Source organism: Typopeltis vanoorti, chromosome 24 (assembly GCF_054136105.1).
Source record: "Typopeltis vanoorti isolate ZY-2024b chromosome 24, IOZ_Tvanoo_1.0, whole genome shotgun sequence".
NCBI classification, from domain to species: Eukaryota; Metazoa; Arthropoda; class Arachnida; order Uropygi; family Thelyphonidae; genus Typopeltis; species Typopeltis vanoorti.
Window position 1 is genome coordinate 47,210,069 of NC_143572.1, and position 18,768 is coordinate 47,228,836.

At 35.1% G+C, this 18,768-nt stretch overlaps 1 protein-coding gene across 1 annotated transcript in view; it reads right to left on the reverse strand.

Moving 5' to 3' along the window:
• Nucleotides 1-11,259: 11,259 nt before the first annotated feature.
• Nucleotides 11,260-18,768, reverse strand: part of Nemp (Nuclear envelope integral membrane protein) — a 171,365-nt gene continuing 163,856 nt past the window's right edge. Inside the window, exons 8-9 of the mRNA XM_090413828.1 lie at nucleotides 16,390-16,551; nucleotides 11,260-11,631 (exon numbers count right to left, since the gene is read on the reverse strand). Of these exons, the coding sequence (XP_090269954.1) occupies nucleotides 11,493-11,631; nucleotides 16,390-16,551 (301 nt within the window). The 3' untranslated portion in view covers nucleotides 11,260-11,492. The remainder of the gene's footprint in view (nucleotides 11,632-16,389; nucleotides 16,552-18,768) is intronic.

Here is an 18,768-nt window from a genome sequence, read left to right on the forward strand (position 1 = left end):
AATACAGTTGACATTTTCAATGATTCTGCCTATTTTCATTGTCTTTGTCTTTTTATTGCTGACCTTCATACCATATCTATTACAACAGCTATTCAATTTAGTCAGAGAATCTTGCAGACTTGTAGCGGATTTATTTAGAAGTATAACATCATCCGCATAAAGCAAAGAGCTGACATTAACATCTCCAATTTTGATATCATGTTTAATACCACTTTCCTTCATAATGTGATCCATATAGATAATGAATAACAGAGGGGATAATGTACATCCTTGTCTCACACCAGATTTAACATTAAACCATCTTCCTGTACTTCCTTCAATTCTAACTGCTGACTTACAACTCAAATAAAGACTAAGTATTGCTTGATATAATGCCCGATTGACACCATATAACTGCAGCGTATTGAATAGCTTCTCTCTTGGCACCTTATCATATGATTTTTCCAAATCGACAAAGCTTAAATACAGATCTTTGTTATATTCCCATGCTTTCTCGACTATTTGTCGTAAAGTGAAGATCTGATCCTGACAGCCTCTGTTTGGCCTAAATCCAGCTTGTTCTTCACCAAGCTTTTCTTCCACAATTCTTCTCAACCGTTTCTCAAGTATACTTGCATAGATTTTGCCAGGAACACTCAGTAGGGAAACACCTCTGTAATTCTCACATTCAGTTTTATTTCCCTTTTTATATATGGGTACTATGAGAGCTCTACTCCAATAATCGGGAATTCGTCTCTCTGTCCAGGCTTTCTGAACTATGCAGTACATCCACTGTAAGACTTTTATACCACCATACTTCAGCATTTCTGGTCGAATATCATCTACTCCTGCTGCCTTTCCACATTTCAAGCCTTTGATGGCTTTTTCTACTTCAAGTATGGATATGTATTCCTGCCTGCATGCCTGGTCAGTGTTTTTTACCACTGTGCTGTCATCACTGCTTGTTTCATTTAGCAGTTTTTCAAAGTAATTACTCCATACTTCAAGGATATCTTTTATTCCAGTTTTCATGTCACCTTTATCATCTCTAACTCCTTTTATAGCACTCTTTCCTCCATTCCTAAGTTTCTTCAACAACCTCCAGAATATTTTGCCACCTTCTTGATATTTTCTATATTCTTGCCAAAGTCCTCCCATGACTTTTGTTTAGCTAGTTTTACACAGTGTTTAGCATTCTTGCATTTGTCTCTGTATTCTCTAAGCGCACAAGCTGACTTATTTTACAGGAACTTCTGATATGCTTTCTTCTTTTCCTTCACTGCCTCTTTAACTTCCTCTGTCCACCAGGAAGTTCTGATTTTTCTATCCTTGCAGACAACTTCACCACATGCCTCTCTGGCTGAATCAATCAGTGTTTTCTTGAAGGCTTGCCACTGAATCTCCAAGGTTTGGTTCCTGTTCTCAAACTCTTTAATTTTTTCTTCAATAATCTTTCTGTATTTTAGTCTACAGTTCACATCTGAGAACTGCTCAACTTTTATTCGCTTTAAAACTTTCTTACATGTTATTCTTTTCAATATGAAATTCAATTTTATCCTACTCAAGACTAAATAGTGATCACTTCCAATTTCAAATCCTTTGTACACTCTGGTGTCCTGCAGCAGGGAGAAAACATCACTATCAACAATAACATAGTCAATGAGACTCTTCTTATTCCTAGCCTCTTCTCTCCATGTGAATTTGTGCACATTTTTATGTTGGAACATGGTGTTAGTAATAACTAGTCCATGTCCTGAGCAGAAATCCAACAGATATTTGCCATTATTATTAGCTTTGCTCTTTTCTCCAAATTTTCCCAAAATATTTTTGTATGTCTCACAATCATTTCCTACTCTGCTATTTAGATCCACAACAAGGACCAACTTTTAATTTTTCATTGTGTCAGTTGCTTTTTCTAAAAATTCATCAAAAAATTCCTCCACTTCTACCTTATTTATTATTTTTTTTTAAATAACGAAACCTGTGGTGCGTTTATAATTAGAAGAAACACACGTATAAACCACAGTGAAAATTATTTAATTGTAAATATTTCATCCTAAGTATCTTAGGACATCATCAGTACAGTATTTAAACAAAAATTAGGAATAACATACAGTTAGGGCGCATGATTACAATAGAATCTCACGAAAACATGCATAACGTGCTAAAGTAGTACAAAAAAAAAAAAAAAAAAAAACACGTTAATTATTTAACACAGTTTTGTATGATAATTTCCCATACTTTAGGAATAGTAAGAACGTCGTTGCGGTTTAGGTGTGGTCTGTGTAGTAGGGCTTCAGAACTTTCTTTGTATAAACGTTCATGTTTAACTAAAGATCTATGTAAAAGTTTAGCCTTTTCCCAATGGATCCTATGGTTTGGATTTTCAATTCCGTGTTGAGAGAGGCCAGATTTCTGCGGTTTAAGAAGACGAATGTGGTCTTGATGTTCCGAGATGCGTTTCTGAACAGACCTACCTGTCTGTCCAAAGTAAGATAATTTGCATGAGCATGGAATCTCATAAACACCAGGTAACATCAAGGGTGAGAATTTGTCCTTAGGAGAAGGTAATAAGTTGTAAATTTGGTTGATAGGTTTGTAAGTAGTGGCAAAATTGTATTTCTTCATAATTTTAGAAAGACGTTCTGAGATGCCTTTAACATAAGGTATGGGAATCCTATGCACTTCTTCCTGTCTGGTTTGATGTATGCAGAAGTGACTGATGATTTTTTGAGTTGTTTTAGGATTATAACCATTTAGGATGGCTGTATTTTTGATAACTTCTAATTCCTGGTTTAAAGATTCTTCAGAGGAGCAGAATTTGTGTGCTCTGGAAACTAGTCATTTAATAATGCCAGATTTCTGAGATGGATGATGAGCAGAAGAATTGTGAATGTAGCGACCTGAGAATGTAGGCTTGCGAAAGACGGAAGTGGCGATGGAACCGTCTTCTTTTCTTTTGATGTGTAAATCCAAAAAAGGCTAAGATATGTCGATGACGTATTTGCAGTATGGAGTCATCCCGAACCTGAATTACAACTGTTTCTAGATAAAATTAACCTTCTTCATCATCGCATCAACTTTACGTTAGAAAAAGAATCTCCACAGGGTATCTCTTTTTTGGATTTACACATCAAAAGAAAAGAAGACGGTTCCATCGCCACTTCCGTCTTTCGCAAGCCTACATTCTCAGGTCGCTACATTCACAATTCTTCTGCTCATCATCCATCTCAGAAATCTGGCATTATTAAATGACTAGTTTCCAGAGCACACAAATTCTGCTCCTCTGAAGAATCTTTAAACAAGGAATTAGAAGTTATTAAAAATACAGCCATCCTAAATGGATATAATCCCAAAACAACTCAAAAAATCATCAGTCACTTCTGCATACATCAAACCAGACAGGAAGAAGTGCATAGGATTCCCATACCTTACGTTAAAGGCATCTCAGAACGTCTTTCTAAAATTATGAAGAAATACAATTTTGCCACTACTTACAAACCTATCAACCAAATTTACAACTTATTACCTTCTCCTAAGGACAAATTCTCACCCTTGATGTTACCTGGTGTTTATGAGATTCCATGCTCATGCAAATTATCTTACTTTGGACATACAGGTGGGTCTGTTCAGAAACGCATCTCGGAACATCAAGACCACATTCGTCTTCTTAAACAGCAGAAATCTGGCCTCTCTCAACACGGAATTGAAAATCCAAACCATAGGATCCATTGGGAAAAGGCTAAACTTTTACATAGATCTTTATTTAAATATGAACGTTTATACAAAGAAAGTTCTGAAGCCCTACTACACAGACCACACCTAAACCGCAACGACGTTCTTACTATTCCTAAAGTATGGGAAATTATCATACAAAACTGTGTTAAATAATTAACGTTTTTTTTTTTTTTTTTGTACTACTTTAGCACGTTATCATGAGATTCTATTGTAATCATGCGCCCTAACTGTATGTTATTCCTAATTTTTGTTTAAATACTGTACTGATGATGTCCTAAGATACTTAGGATGAAATATTTACAATTAAATAATTTTCACTGTGGTTTATACGTGTGTTTCTTCTAATTACTTCTACCTTAGTAGAACCTTCTGTGGGACCATAGGCACAAATAAGTCTCATTGTCCAGTTCCCCATTCTCATATTTGCCCACATTACTCTACTTGAGACTGACTGCCATTCAAGAAGATTAACCTCATATTTTGTGTTGAATACTATAGCTACTCCTTCTTTTCCTTGATTGTCATTGCCTGAATATAACATTTTGTATTTATTGCTCAGAAAGATCTCACCAGTTTTGGTCTTTTTTGTTTCAGTCACCCCTATTATGTCGATCTGGTACTTATCTAATTCCTCAGCTAGCTCCATTTCTTTGCCATTCAGGCTTCTTACATTGATAGTACCGATCTTTAACTCTGGTGATGTTGAGTTGGGGTGTGTTTTCATATTTGTCCCAGTAGCTGACTTTTCGCAGTTCGCCCTGGTTCCCTAGTGAAAGCAAATGGGGGGGGGCCTTGTTTATCCTGGCGACGCCCCAGCCGGCATGAAATTTTGTCATGTTGTACCATCATTTTTTATTTTGGTTTAACCAATAAGAATACAATTTGGTCGGCTAAATCCCAAATTGCCAGCCCATCCTCGCTCGTTCAGTATCCAAGTAGATACCCAACAGGGTGCACCACGAGAAGGTGAGGATTGGACATTAGGTCAGAAATGCTAGTCGGTTCTCCGCATTTCTTTAAAAGCTATGTGGAGGTCTCCTCTCAGTTATGCAGCTTTGACCCTTAAGTACCCCCAGTATATAATTTATCCATAAATATTTCAAAATGATTTATTTCTCTAATGTTTTTTATGGAATCGTCTAATGCTAAGTGTAAACAATGAGCGCAATGCCAAATCACAACGTTGGGAAATTTTTGTAGAAGTTCGATTGCAACACCTGGTTTGTTTCCTAACATTACACTGCTAACATAGCTCCATCAGAACAAAATGCAAAGAAATGATTTTTTATATAGTTATCGGAAAATCCATGTGAATTTAAAGTAGCAATTATAGTAGCATGTATACATTCCACAGTGGCATTTTCTAGTTCTACAAGATTATTAAACAAGAAGAACAAGGGACTCGCAAATTTCAGAAAAAATTAACAAAGGGCTCGTGCGAGCCCCTTATAGCTCACCACTGTCTACATCCCATTTGCTTCCCAAATTTCAAAACCTTACACTTTGCAGCATTGAATTGATTTCCCCACTCATTTACCCATCCAGCCAGTGTATTCAAGTCCTCTTGCAAAGGTACAGCATCCGCTCTACTCCTGATAGCTCTCCCCAACTTTGCATCATCTGCAAACAACTGCATATCACCATTCAAACCTATCTAAATATCATTTACATACAAATTAAACAGCAATGGACCCAAAAAACTCTTGGGGTACACCATTAGTAAATTTCCTCTTCTGTAATATCCCTCCTCCACAGACAACTCACTGATACCCATCAGACAGCCAATCTCCAATCCAGCGAACTAATCTACTTTTCAGCCCCATTCGTTTCAATTTAATTACTAGCTGTCATGTGGCAATTTATCAAATGCCTTTGCAAAATCTAAATATACCACTGTATATGCAAAACCCTTATGCAACACATTTGTCACTGTATTATAAAAAAGTAAGCAGATAGCTAAAGCACGATCTTCCTTTAGTAAATCCATGCTGGTTGCCAAAGAGTATTTTTCTGCTGTCAACCCAATTCTGAATCTTAGTCATAACTTTTCTAATACCTTAACCACCACTCCAGACACACAGACTGGTCTATAATTCAAAGCCCTATCCCTATCATCTCCCTTATGAATTGAACAATTTTACCCTCTTTTCACTCTTTTGGAATTTGACCCAGTGAGAGACTCATGTTGAAAACATAACTATGGCTTTATTGATTTATGAGACTGGTTTGTTAAAAATTGGAAATAATTTGGTGGTGATAATATCCATTTAATGCTTGTGGGTCCATTGATTTTAGTAATGTCATAAAAAATCTGCAATGTTCACAAAATATTTGGAAACAAAACAAATTGCAGATTTTATGAATGTATTCAATCAGTGGATCTATAAGTATTAAATGAATGTAATCACCACAATATCATTCCTGATTAATAAACTAGCAAATGATTAGAAATAGTGACAAAGAAATAACACTAATCAACTAGCTTTCTTTTTTTAATTGAAATTTTTACAACGTTATGAATTTGAATAATCTTGTAAATTTCTGATCAGAAGGCATTACAGCATTTCCAATGTCAGAAATTAAAGGAGACTTCCATGGCCTTTTAAGGAATGTGGAGAACTGACCAGGACTTCTGACCTAATGTCCAATCCTCAGCTTCTTGTGGTGCACCCTGTTATCTACCTGGATACTGAATGAATGAGGATGGGCTGGCAATTTGAGATTTAGCCAACCAAATTATATTCTTATTGGTTTAAACCAAAATATAGAATGATGGTATAACATGAGAGAATTTCATGCTGGCTGGGGCATTGCCCGGTTAAACAACCCCCCCCCCCCGTTGTTTTCGCCAGGGAACCAGGTCGAATAGCGAAAAGTCAGCAACTGAAACAAATCCTGAAACACACCCCAACGCAACCTAAGAGTTCAAGATCAGTACTATGAATATAAGAATGAATGGAAAAGAGATGGAGCTAGCTGAGGAATTGGATAAGTATGAGATCAACATAATAGGGGTGACTGAAACAAAAAGGACAAAAACTAGTGAGATCTTTCGAGCAATAAATACAAAATGTTATACTAAGGCAATGACAATCAAAGAAAAGGAGTAGCCATAGTATTCAACACTAAATATGAGGCTAAACTTCTTGAATGGCAGGCAATTTCAAGTAGAGTGATGTAGGCAAATATCAGAATGAGGAACTAGACGAGACTTATTTGTGCCTATAGTCCCACAGAAGGTTCTACCAAGGTAGAAGTGCACAAATTTTCTGAGGCTACTGACAATGAAAAAGGAAAAGTTGGTCTTGTTGGGGATTTAAATAGCAGAGTAGGAATGATTGTCACACATACAAAAATATGTTGGAAAAATTTGGAGAAAAGACAAAGCTAATAATAATGGCAAATACCTGTTGGATTTCTGCTCAGACTGGTTATTAATAAAATGTTCCAACATAAAAATGTGCACAAATTTACATGGAGAGAAGAGGAAAGGAATAAGAAGTCTCACTGACTATGTTATTGTTGATAGTGATGTTTTCTGACTGGTACAGGACACTAGAGTGTACAGAGGATTTAAAATTGAAAGTGATCACCATTTAGTCTTGAGCAGGATAAAACTGAATTTCATATTGAAAAGAACATTTAAGAAAGTTATAAGGCTAATAAAAGTTGAGCAGCTCTCAAATATGAACTATATTTGAGAGCTATGAACTGTAGACTAAAATACACAAACATTATTCAAGAAAAAATGAAAGAGTTTGAGAACAGGAACAAACCTTGGAGGTTCAGTGGCAAATCCTAAAAACATTGATTCAGCCAGAGAGGAATGTGGTGAGGTTGTCTGCAAGGCTAGAAAAATCAGAACGCCATGGTGGACACAGGAAGTTAAAGAAGAAAGCATATCAAAAGTTCCTAGAAAATAAGTCAGCTTGTGCTCTTAGAGAATGCAGAGACAATGTGTCTGGACAGTTCATCGCAGATATATGTGAAAAAAAAAAAGAAGAAATATTTCCCACATAAGAAATATTTATATATTATTTAATATTTCGATTATATTTAGCTTTTTAAATTTTTATTCAGTATAAAGTTATTCATCGCATAACGTTTTGTGAAAAAAAAAGTTCCTATATAGGAAATATTTTTAAAATATTTAAGAAATAGCTGGCCTGGTTGGCTGAGTGGATAGCATATCCATTCTCCAACCAAAAGGCTGTGGGCTCGAATCCCACTGGTGGTAGGCAGTAGATGGTGTTGGTGTAGTTGCAGTCAGCTGGTGATTGAATGGTGGAGACTGAGCAGGTGCCCTCCCTTCATGAATCCTCCCTGGAGATGTCAAATAATAATAATATTTCAATTATATATTTAGCTTTCTGAAAATTTTTATTTCATATAAAGTGATTAATATTCTTTCTTACTACAAGCTCTGTAGATGGAATATTAATTATTACAGAACTGGGATAGGATGGTTAGGTAGAAAGAGCACCTTATTTAAGAATATTTATTTAGTGAGAATAGTTATATCCAACTAATATTTATAGTTTGAACTATTTACATATTCCTATCAACTATTCTATTAATAGTTAGAATAGTTACTAGGAAAAATACAATGTTTAACAATAGTTAAGGAGATAGGGTATAATATTTAAGAATATTTTTCTGTTCTGTGCATTTAGACATTCATCCAGGTGCGACATATTTTATCTGAACTAATTCAGAAGGCGATGTGTTTCAGTTATTGAATGCACGTGTATTTTGAAAATGACTCCACTTTTCCTGCATACTAAAGACATGTTGTACACTACTATCATTTACAGAGCTAGTTTAAGATCATAGGTTCACTTTTGAGTAATTATAGTAAAGAAAACGATAATAAAATTACGTAAATCCTATTATCATTATGTTAAGCAGCAAAGCTAAACTGCATTCTGTGAGTGCAAAACATTATCCCTATACCTTTACCTTTTCCCCCAATACTAGTATTTTATAACACTAAGAAATTTTAATTTTATATTTAGTTTTCTTTATTGAAAAAAAAAAAAAAATACACACACACACACACACACACACCATATATATATATATATAAATAGATAGATAGTTGTTCCCAAAGTGAAATACATAATTAATTACTTCTCTTGTGAAATGTTCAAAAATAAACTAATCAGAAATATGTCATTAACAACCGACTAGTTAGCATACCCTCTTCCGCACATAAGCTGTGGTAAAAAAAATTCAACAGGCATGCAATCAATGCAATGCCTGAAATGTGGAAAGGCAGCTGGAGTACATGATATTCGACCAAAAATGCTCAAGTATAAAAGTCTTACAGTGGCTACACTGCACAGTTCAGAAGGCATGGACAGGGGAACGAATTCCAGATGATTGGAGTAGAGCTCTCATAGCACCCATATATAAAAAGGAATATGAAAAAACTGAATATGAGAATTATAGAGGTATTTCCCTACTGAGTGTTCCTGGTAAGATTTATGCAAGCATACTTGAGAAATGGTTGAGAAGGATTGTGGAAGGGAAGCCTGGTGAAGAACAAGCTAGATTCAAGCCAAATAGAGGATGTCAGGATCAGATTTTCACTTTACAACATATAGTTGAGAAATCATGAGAATATAACAAAAATCTGTATGTAAGTTTTGTAGATCTGAAAAAGGCATATGTCAAGGTGCCAAGAGAGAAGCTATTCAAACACTACAGTTGTATGAGATCTGACTGCTAATACTTATCCTCTTCAATTCCCTGTGCATAGTTCGGTGAGATATAGGTTGGGAACAGCTTTCATTAAATGCTTCGGTCAAATGCTGTACACAGGAAGTTCTGTTTGTCTGTACAAGTCTTCTCAGATGGCAGCAATCTCATTCCTGACAGACTGTCTTAGGACCACAGTTATGCCTATTAGACAAGCAATGTGGGTTATTTTGCCACTGATTAAACATTGAGATATCTCACCTGTTGGGAAACACAGTCAGATCTGCTTTTTTCAAATTCATGGCTGAAGCCACATGGGTACCCACAATGAGCCTTTTATCTAACTCTGAAAGATTCCTTGTTCGTTCCATTATGATCATAACTATTGATGATTACTGACCAGCAGCATACTTAAATACAGTAGTTGCCTAGAACACATGTGACCAAGTATTTTGCATATATGCTGCATAAGTGACACTATTTTGTCTTTGAAAAGGAATCTGACATAATTTGATATATAAATCCTTACAAAACCCTTGATCACTCAGTAACTCAACTATTTTATTTGCTTCTGTCACCCCTACATTCAGCACTCATTAAGATTATTATTACACGATATCTTCAAAGAGTCCGAGGACTCGTTGTGGGAGCTCACCATCTCCCCTACTTAATCTGCTAACCACACATAGTAACACCACTGCCATCAACACACACACACCATCTACTTCCCAATGCCACCATTAGCATCTGTAAATTGCATATGTTAAATAACTGAGATTTCCTTTGGCATACTTGGCTAATTTTCTCTTGTAATTTGATTTTGCCTTCTTTACCATGCTGGGCATCCTTCTTGCCCACGCCTTATTTGCTTGGGAATTGTCATTCATTATTTTCCTTATCCTTATATACCCTCCAGATCTCAATATGTAGTGTGATATTTTTTCCTTCAGACACCTTCCAACTATCTGTCATGAACTGCTTAAATCCCTCAATTGCAATTCTTATATCATGATATTACTTCAAGCTGCCTCCTAGACTAATCAAAATCACCCATTCTATAGTTCCACACACACACAATCTTCATCTGAAATCACATACAATATAAATTTCTGCATTACAATTTTCAATGTTTAGTTATTTCCAAGGGACATCGTTATCACTCTGTCGTAATTCTTCTACTTGCTAGCCACATAAAATTTCCACATTATTTTTGACCTGAATTTTAAATTAGGAAATGAAAGAGGATAGATTTATTCTACATAGATTCACTTTAATTCTGATTCTTGTTTTTTTGCAAGTATGCAAATTTATCACTCTTCACTTACACCATTTTGCTAAAGTTATTTTAATGTAACACACACACACACACACACACACACACACACACACACACACACACACACACACACACAACATATACATGCATTTGGTTTTTTAAAAAAGAATATGAATTCTACACATGGTTCAAGAAGTAGCATACATATGAAAAGAAGATTTTGCTTCTCGATTTTTCTGATGAACATACCAGATATACACTTGCTAAAAACAGAACGACTTGACGGATGTTTACCTTACCAACAAAAAACTGATACTAATAGAAAGGGAGGGAATAACTAGCATACTATGTCATCGTTGGTTTGACATGTGGCTAATTGTTACAATAAAAAATCCGATTACTTTTATGCTAGATCTCATATCATAATACCATTGAGATTCTATTGAAATAATATGGATATGAAGCATAAGACAGTTGATGTTCCACCTATGGTTAGCTGGGTGACGGAGGATATGGGAAGGAAAAAATTCAGCTATGAACTTTTTTGATTATCTTACCAGTTTTCGGAAAAATGCTTTATTAAACAGATATATACAAAATTTTATGTATGACAAATACAATGCATGTGCTATGAACATGCGTTACTAAAATGATCACAGCTTAAAACTCTGGAAACACTTGCTTCTGTCCCTTTTTTTTTTTTTTTTAAAAGTATTTTTTCCAACATTACATCTGTACAATTAAATGAATCACTAAATTTTATGGCTATTGTTGATTGAATACTTCAAATTGAACACTGTCACCACCGAAATTCATTTTCACTGTCATCAGAATCATTAATCATATAATCATATGAATTAGGATTTCGGGGCTCTGAATCATAGTCTAAAATTTCTTCATCTGTTAAGTGTGATTCTCCTTGTACAAATCGGGCAAATCTGCAAAATGAAATTTGATAACATTAACCAGATGCCAGAAAAATCTTGATATACAAAGAAGAATATGTATATAGTGAACATAATACTTAACAAAAATTAGATATAACATTCATTTCAACAATGTCCTCTGGTTAGAAACACCTGGATTCGAATCCCATCTAGGACATGAAGAACCTTTATTTATAAGCGCATTTGAAGGTCAGTTAACTGGTTTCATATGGAGGTGGCAGGTTTTTCCTTGTGCAAAAACAGGCAATAACCTGCCAGAATTACACAATTTACAATCATGATACACCAAGAAAAGAGGATTATTCGCCTTATTAATTATTATTATTTGCCAAGAAGCCAAGGTAATTAGCCATGATAGGCTAATGAGCCTATCACAAAAGTGAAACATATCAAGTGACCAAAATAGTCTGTGCAGTTTTTAAAAAAGTTAATGTTTCGACAAAAATTATACAGAAGCCAATGAAGACGTTATTTATCTGATAACATCAAAAAGTGCAAGTGATACTGAGTCTGCTGACATATATACCAAGCAACATGAAGTACACTTAGTAAAATAGTGAAATGTAACAAAAAAAGCCCACTACATTTAGCTATTTAGGCATGTCCTTTATAGGTGTAAACTGAGTACAGACGTTACATGCAACCAAGCAAGATATGTACATCATTCAGAGAAGATACAGGGAGTGAATGCAGGCTATGGGATTTTTAATCCCACAGCCTGTAAAGCAGACATGCTATCCACTCAGTCAACTAAGCTGGTTAACTGGTGATATACTCTGAGATTCTGCTGTGTATCTGTACAGAAAACAGCTGGTACTGTTCATTATGAGTTCTACTCTTTGTCCAAATGACTACAGGAGGTCATTTTGCAAGAGGGTAAAATCCACATGAACTCATATCACAAATCCATGGCAGAACTAGTGGGGTCAGGATATGCTGTTCCCAAAACAACTAGTGGAGACGAACTGCAAAAGTACTGTGTTCCTTCAGGATAATATGAAGCCTCATACAGCATTAGTGAACTGGGACAAGCTCCACAGCCTTGAATGGGAAATTTGATTCAGCCATCATATGCCACATCATCTCACCATCTCATTATCAATCTCACGACTGATAAGCAATGGTTAAGGGATGAAGGAGCTTTCACTGCTATAAATCAGAAACTTTACAGAAGCAGTTTATTAAAACTGCCAGCTAACTGCAAACAAAAGGTTACTGGTTATGAAGATGCTTATTTTTATAAATAAATTCCCTCACCTCCATTTTGCAAATGTTTTAATAATTAAAATATTTGTAAAATTGGAAAGGGAATTTTAAATGTTTTGAAATTAATTTTATTGTAAAAGCCATCCACACGTTCTTGATTACCTGATATAATACACATGATCTCAACTGGTCATGACAGTGCCTTCTGGGGAAAGTTTTCTAACATAAGTGAGAACTAGGAAATTACATCAACAGAGCAATGTTTCTATATATCCAAGAGGTATTCTGCAAGTGCTGCAAACATCTGTCCTCAGGAGATTCTCACTTGTTAGTGAAGAAATCTAAGATTTTTCATCTACATATGCTGAGAACAGGCTTTTCAATGTTTCTTAGTTGCATTGGTTTAGGAGTATCCCAACAGCAACCTGTCAGGATATTCCTAATAAACATAATTAAAAATAGTCATTTGCAATGCAGTTTAGGTTACAGACATATTCTGTAGAATAACCTGCCAAGGAAAAACCCTCCCTAGGTCAAATAAGTAACAAGAAGCACCAACAGTGCTTAATTCTTTCAGGGAGATTTTTCAAATAATGAGAACTTAAGTATGATCTATTACTTTAACACTCTCACTCCAATCCCTAGGAACAAGTCCATGACAATCAGGTTCTGGATCTCAACCTTAATCCACAAGTACTGCTTTGTTAACATGTTTGATTACTGTAACAGTCAAAATATTGCAGTACAATATGACTGATGCAACCCATACTGCTGTTGCTATTTACCAAAGAAAGCATGGTCTCAACTGGTCAGTTTAATGAATCAGTATTAACACTACTTCTACATATCATCCTTTGCACACTAGCATGATAGAATCATTATCATGTCTTACTTACTCAAGCAATGTCAAACATTTCTCTTCTGCAAAATTAATGATTATGGTCAGACATTTTAAGGCAGTTGTTTATAATCCTGATCAAAATTCCCATCCAGCTCTGGTTTACTAACAAATATGCCAAATTTGCTGAAGAAAAGAAAAAAATCGTCAAGACTGGCTTGAGATAAGAGCACCAACTTCATGCATACATTTGCATCATTCAACAAACTGAAAAATTACCATTCAAATCAAACAAATTTAGAAAGGGCCAAATGCAGAAAACTTGACTCTTGTATAAATGGCAGTAATGCTTTCTGGTATCTCGCAAAGGTTATTGGACAACTTCTACCCGTAACAATATCTAAAAACTAGCAAACTGATTCCCGTGTCATTCTTCTCCAATTCCAGTCTTTTTCCAGAAAAAGACTAACAGAATCTAATGTTACCCAATCAAAAGACTAGATATTAAAAAGCTTTATAATCATGATGTCATCTCCCAGTTTACTGTGAAACTAGCTATCTTCTACTGCATCTATACTCTTATACTCAGTTGGCATCTAGCTTATAGTATGGAAATATACCTATATTTTACCTAACGGAAAAATCATTAACAGTCAATTTCCTCATCATCTGGTGGCCCAATTTTTCTGACACAGATGATGTGAGACTGCATAACTGTAGCATTCTGGAAGTTCCAAAATACACTGAAGACTTACTTCTGATCAACAAAGAATCAATAAATCTTAAATAAAATAAATAATAATAATAAAAACTAATTAATTGTTTCTTTCTATTCTAATGTGAACTGTATTCTAGAACAAACTACACTTATCTTAGGGACAAAATTTTGTAGTTGGAATTAAAATCTTTTCAAATCATGAAGGAATCAATACATCTGCACTATACTGTAGGGTTTGGCAAAAATATTGCTTGGGAGATGTTCAGAGAATTTTATAAAACAACCTACAAGGACCCCCATTGCAGCACCTTCTATTTCTTGGTATTAGTTTACTGCGAAGCATAAAATATCGCAAACATATAAAGTCAACAAGAAAATCCAGTTAAGTAATTTAATATTCGATCTTGGGCCTGGATAACTACATTTTTCCTCCCAGAAACGGAATTTTTGTCCAGTAAAATTTCAAGAAATTTGATCTTGGAATTCACACTACTTCAGAAAATAAATATATTGTGTTAGGGAACATAAGATAGTGGCACTTGTCTGCCGTCTATCTACTGGATGCTGCTTAAAATTAGTGACAATCTTGGCCCAACTATCTCTGATTGGCTACTGGTGGAGACTGACTGCTGTTCAGTCTCCACCAGTAGGAGTAAAACGGCCTTGCCAACTCTCTATAAGGGAATAAAAAGGTGTTAACAGATGATACTTCAAAATGCACAGAACTAATTGCATACTTCACAAAATTTGCACAGAATTAGTCATTTGTAAATGACTATAATTTTTAGCAACTGTCTTTGTACATGAAAATATGCATAATGAAACAATTATTCAGGATTTATTCACTTTTGTCTCATACTAACAGGACCGTTTTATAACAATTCTAATTTAAAAGCCTTAAAAATGTTGTAAAGAAGGCAATAGACAATGAGCCTGGAATCAATGTCAATGGTTTAAACATAAATAATATCAAATATGCAGATGATCTCGTCCTTCTTGCAAGAACCCCAAATGAACTACAAAAGTTGATCAACAAGCTAAATGAAACCTGTAAAACATATGACATGACAATAAATATACAAAAGTGATGAAAATAGGGAGGAACGGAACTACCATCGCCACCCTAAAAGGAGAACAAATAGAACAAGGAGACAACTTCATATACCTTGGATCAAAACTAACAGAAACAATAGATGAACTCAAAACAATCAAACACAGAATAGCGATAGGATGGACCACCATGGGAAAAATTACAGAAAATATGGAAAACAAACAAGATATCTAAGCAAGCCAAAATCAAATTATATGAAGCAATAATTATACCAAGTCATCTACGGAGCAGAAACATGGACAGTTAAAAAAAGAGGGGAAAAAACCGCTGGCATTTGAAATGAAATGTTTAAGAAAAATAAATAGAACAAGTTGGATAGAAAAGAAAACAAACATCACAGTCAGACAAGAACTATTGTATAAAAAGACAATAATAGAAAAAATTAGAAAACAACAACTGAGATGGTTTGGACACACTGTACGCATGGACGCAGACAGATTTCCTAATCAATACTTTTCCAACTGAAAAAAGAAGATCCGGAAGACCAAGAATTACCTGGCTGAAATTAATAAAGAACACCTCGGGATGCAGAACATATAAGGAACTTTTTCGAACAGCAAGGAAGAGAAGACTGGAAGATCCTGCTCAAGAGAAGACTCAACCGTCTTAGAAAGAGAAGAAGAGAAGAAAGAAAAATGTTACATCAAAACACATTTATCATGGATTAAACACTAATGCAAGTTAATGGGCCAGAAACATTAAGAGACTTGGTTTCATTAAATGTATTGTACTATTTTAAATAAATAACTAATTACAAACAACTCTCCTGAGTTTAAAAGAAAATAAAAATAGCTTATTATGAATTTTGAATTCTTTATTTTTTTTTTTTTTTTGACTTTTCTAACTTTTATAAATAATAAATGAAAACATAATTACCTCCGAGGATCTTTTAGCCTGCACATAGTTTTCCAAGCATTGCAATCTGGGCTGTGACAATATTTTCTTAGCTCTTCAAGAGCCTTTCTGGTTTCCACATTTCCTTGTCGAATATATTCTCCTTCAGTTATTAATTTTATTTTTGGTGGAAAATAACGTTTCCTAGATGAGGAGAATTAAAAAAAAAATTTAAAAAAATAAAAAAAAATAGAGTCTACAGTAGCGTTTTTTTTTAGATTATTTTCTTGTAGTGAAAATGTTATTTTGCAGTTAAGCATAACATAATACACTGAAAGATCAATAAAATATTAAATATCTTGATACTTTCATTACTCAACCACACAAAGTATTTAGTAAATAACTCTTATTTCATCTATGATCCCACTATTAACCAATTCACCATTAACATAATCCCCAAGACATTTAAATTAGCAGATGCCATAAGAGGTATGAAAATTGGACATGATCAAAAAATTGATATTCTTATTATTATACTGGCATCTCCATGGAGTCTGAAGACACTGCGAGAGGCCCACGCTAACCATCATTCATGATAGTTTTCATGATTCATGGATAAGGCACTAACAAAAGCTTCTGGCAACACATTCCACTCATTCACCATTCTTTCAGCAAAAAATCCAGTCTTCACATCCTTACTAACCACATTTTTATACATCTCTAGTGACTCCTTGTTCCCTCCTTATTTGTCATACATTGTAAAATTTCTTTCGCATCAATTAGTAATTCATGTTTCTATCATGTCCTCTCTACCTATCAGCCAAACCTTGCAACTCCCAAACAAGAAGCATTACAAAGACATGCTATCATCTTGGTCACTAATCTCCACATCACTTCTTAACTGAAACAAAGGCAACTGGATTAGTGCACAATAGTGCACTAATCCAGTTGCAGTAATTTATTACTTTCTATTTCTGTTGTAAATTGGATTCTTGGATGTTCAAATGGGATAGGAAAGTGTTTAAGTTGTCTTGGCCATGCAGTCAAACTGCGAACGCACTACGGCTACAGCCTGAGTGGCTGTAGTGGTGGAAACGGATGTTGGCTGTCCTACCTGTTTGGCCATAGTATGAATGGTTGCAGTTACAAGGTATCTGGTACACTCACAACAGAAATAGTAAGTGACAACAATCTGCTTTTCCAAGACACCTAAATGGATCTCTGACTTTCACAATCTACAGAAAACCCATATACAACACAGGTAAACACACCCACCAAACAGTCACATCACTTCCCTCCCCCCTCAACAATTTGGAACTAGAAAAACCTAGAATCACTAGAAAAAACTGATTTTCTCAGATAACATCACATTCAACACAGAACTCACTCACATAATAAACACCTTTTTGGCCAATGGCTACACCTCCCACCAGATAAAAAGAATTTTAACACAATGTACCCCATATCCTCCCCTCTTCCAAACAGAGATTACAGCAAATCCATCACCATCCCTTATATTAGTGGCAGTTCAGTAAATGGCCAAGATAAAAAAAAAAAAGCACATAATCAATCTTGTGACCACTTATAAATCACACAGAAGCTAGCAACCATTATCTGCTCCCCCAAAGAGCAGCTACAACCTCTAGATTTACCCACAGTGTATCAGGTACCTGCAGCTGCAACCATTCACACTTTGGCCAAACAGGTAGGACAGCTAATATCTGTATATCAGAGCACCAGGATTACATCTGTTTCCACCACTATGGCTACTGAGGATTAGCAGACCATGTCCAGGATACCAGGACAGGATTAGAAAAAAAAAAAACACCTTACTCCACTGAGCAAGTTTAAATTCAAGATGCTTTTCCTTTAATCTGCTACAGCTGTTACTAACTATCCCAACCTAAACAAACATGGTTGTATCAAAAACTACCTCTCATATGGGAAATCCTCATTGGTAGACCATCAGTTCAACAGCCAAGAACTCCCAACCAAAGCCAATAGGTGGTAAAATTATAGGACTTCAGGTCATCCTGTATCTCTCCTGTTCCATATTTGTTACTGAGGTGTGCCTGTGTGCACATGTTTAATACCAGTGTATTAATCCCTGAAGATGCCAATTTAACTTCAGCGAAATACGGAAGTAATAATTAAATATTTTTAGTTATTATCTAGTATATGTTGTCAATTTTCTTAAACAACACTATGCCAAATCCAGGCAGATGAATGCAATTACTAGTGTCCTGGAAGACAAAAATAAAAAGATATGATAATGGAGTTCTCACAAAAAACAGACTATTAGGAAAACTGTTGACAGAAAGTTAATAATAATGTAAACTTAATCATGCAGCAGTGCCATAATATCCTGAACCCTGAGGGTATATATCGAGAATTTGATGATGATATTAGAATAAATAAGTA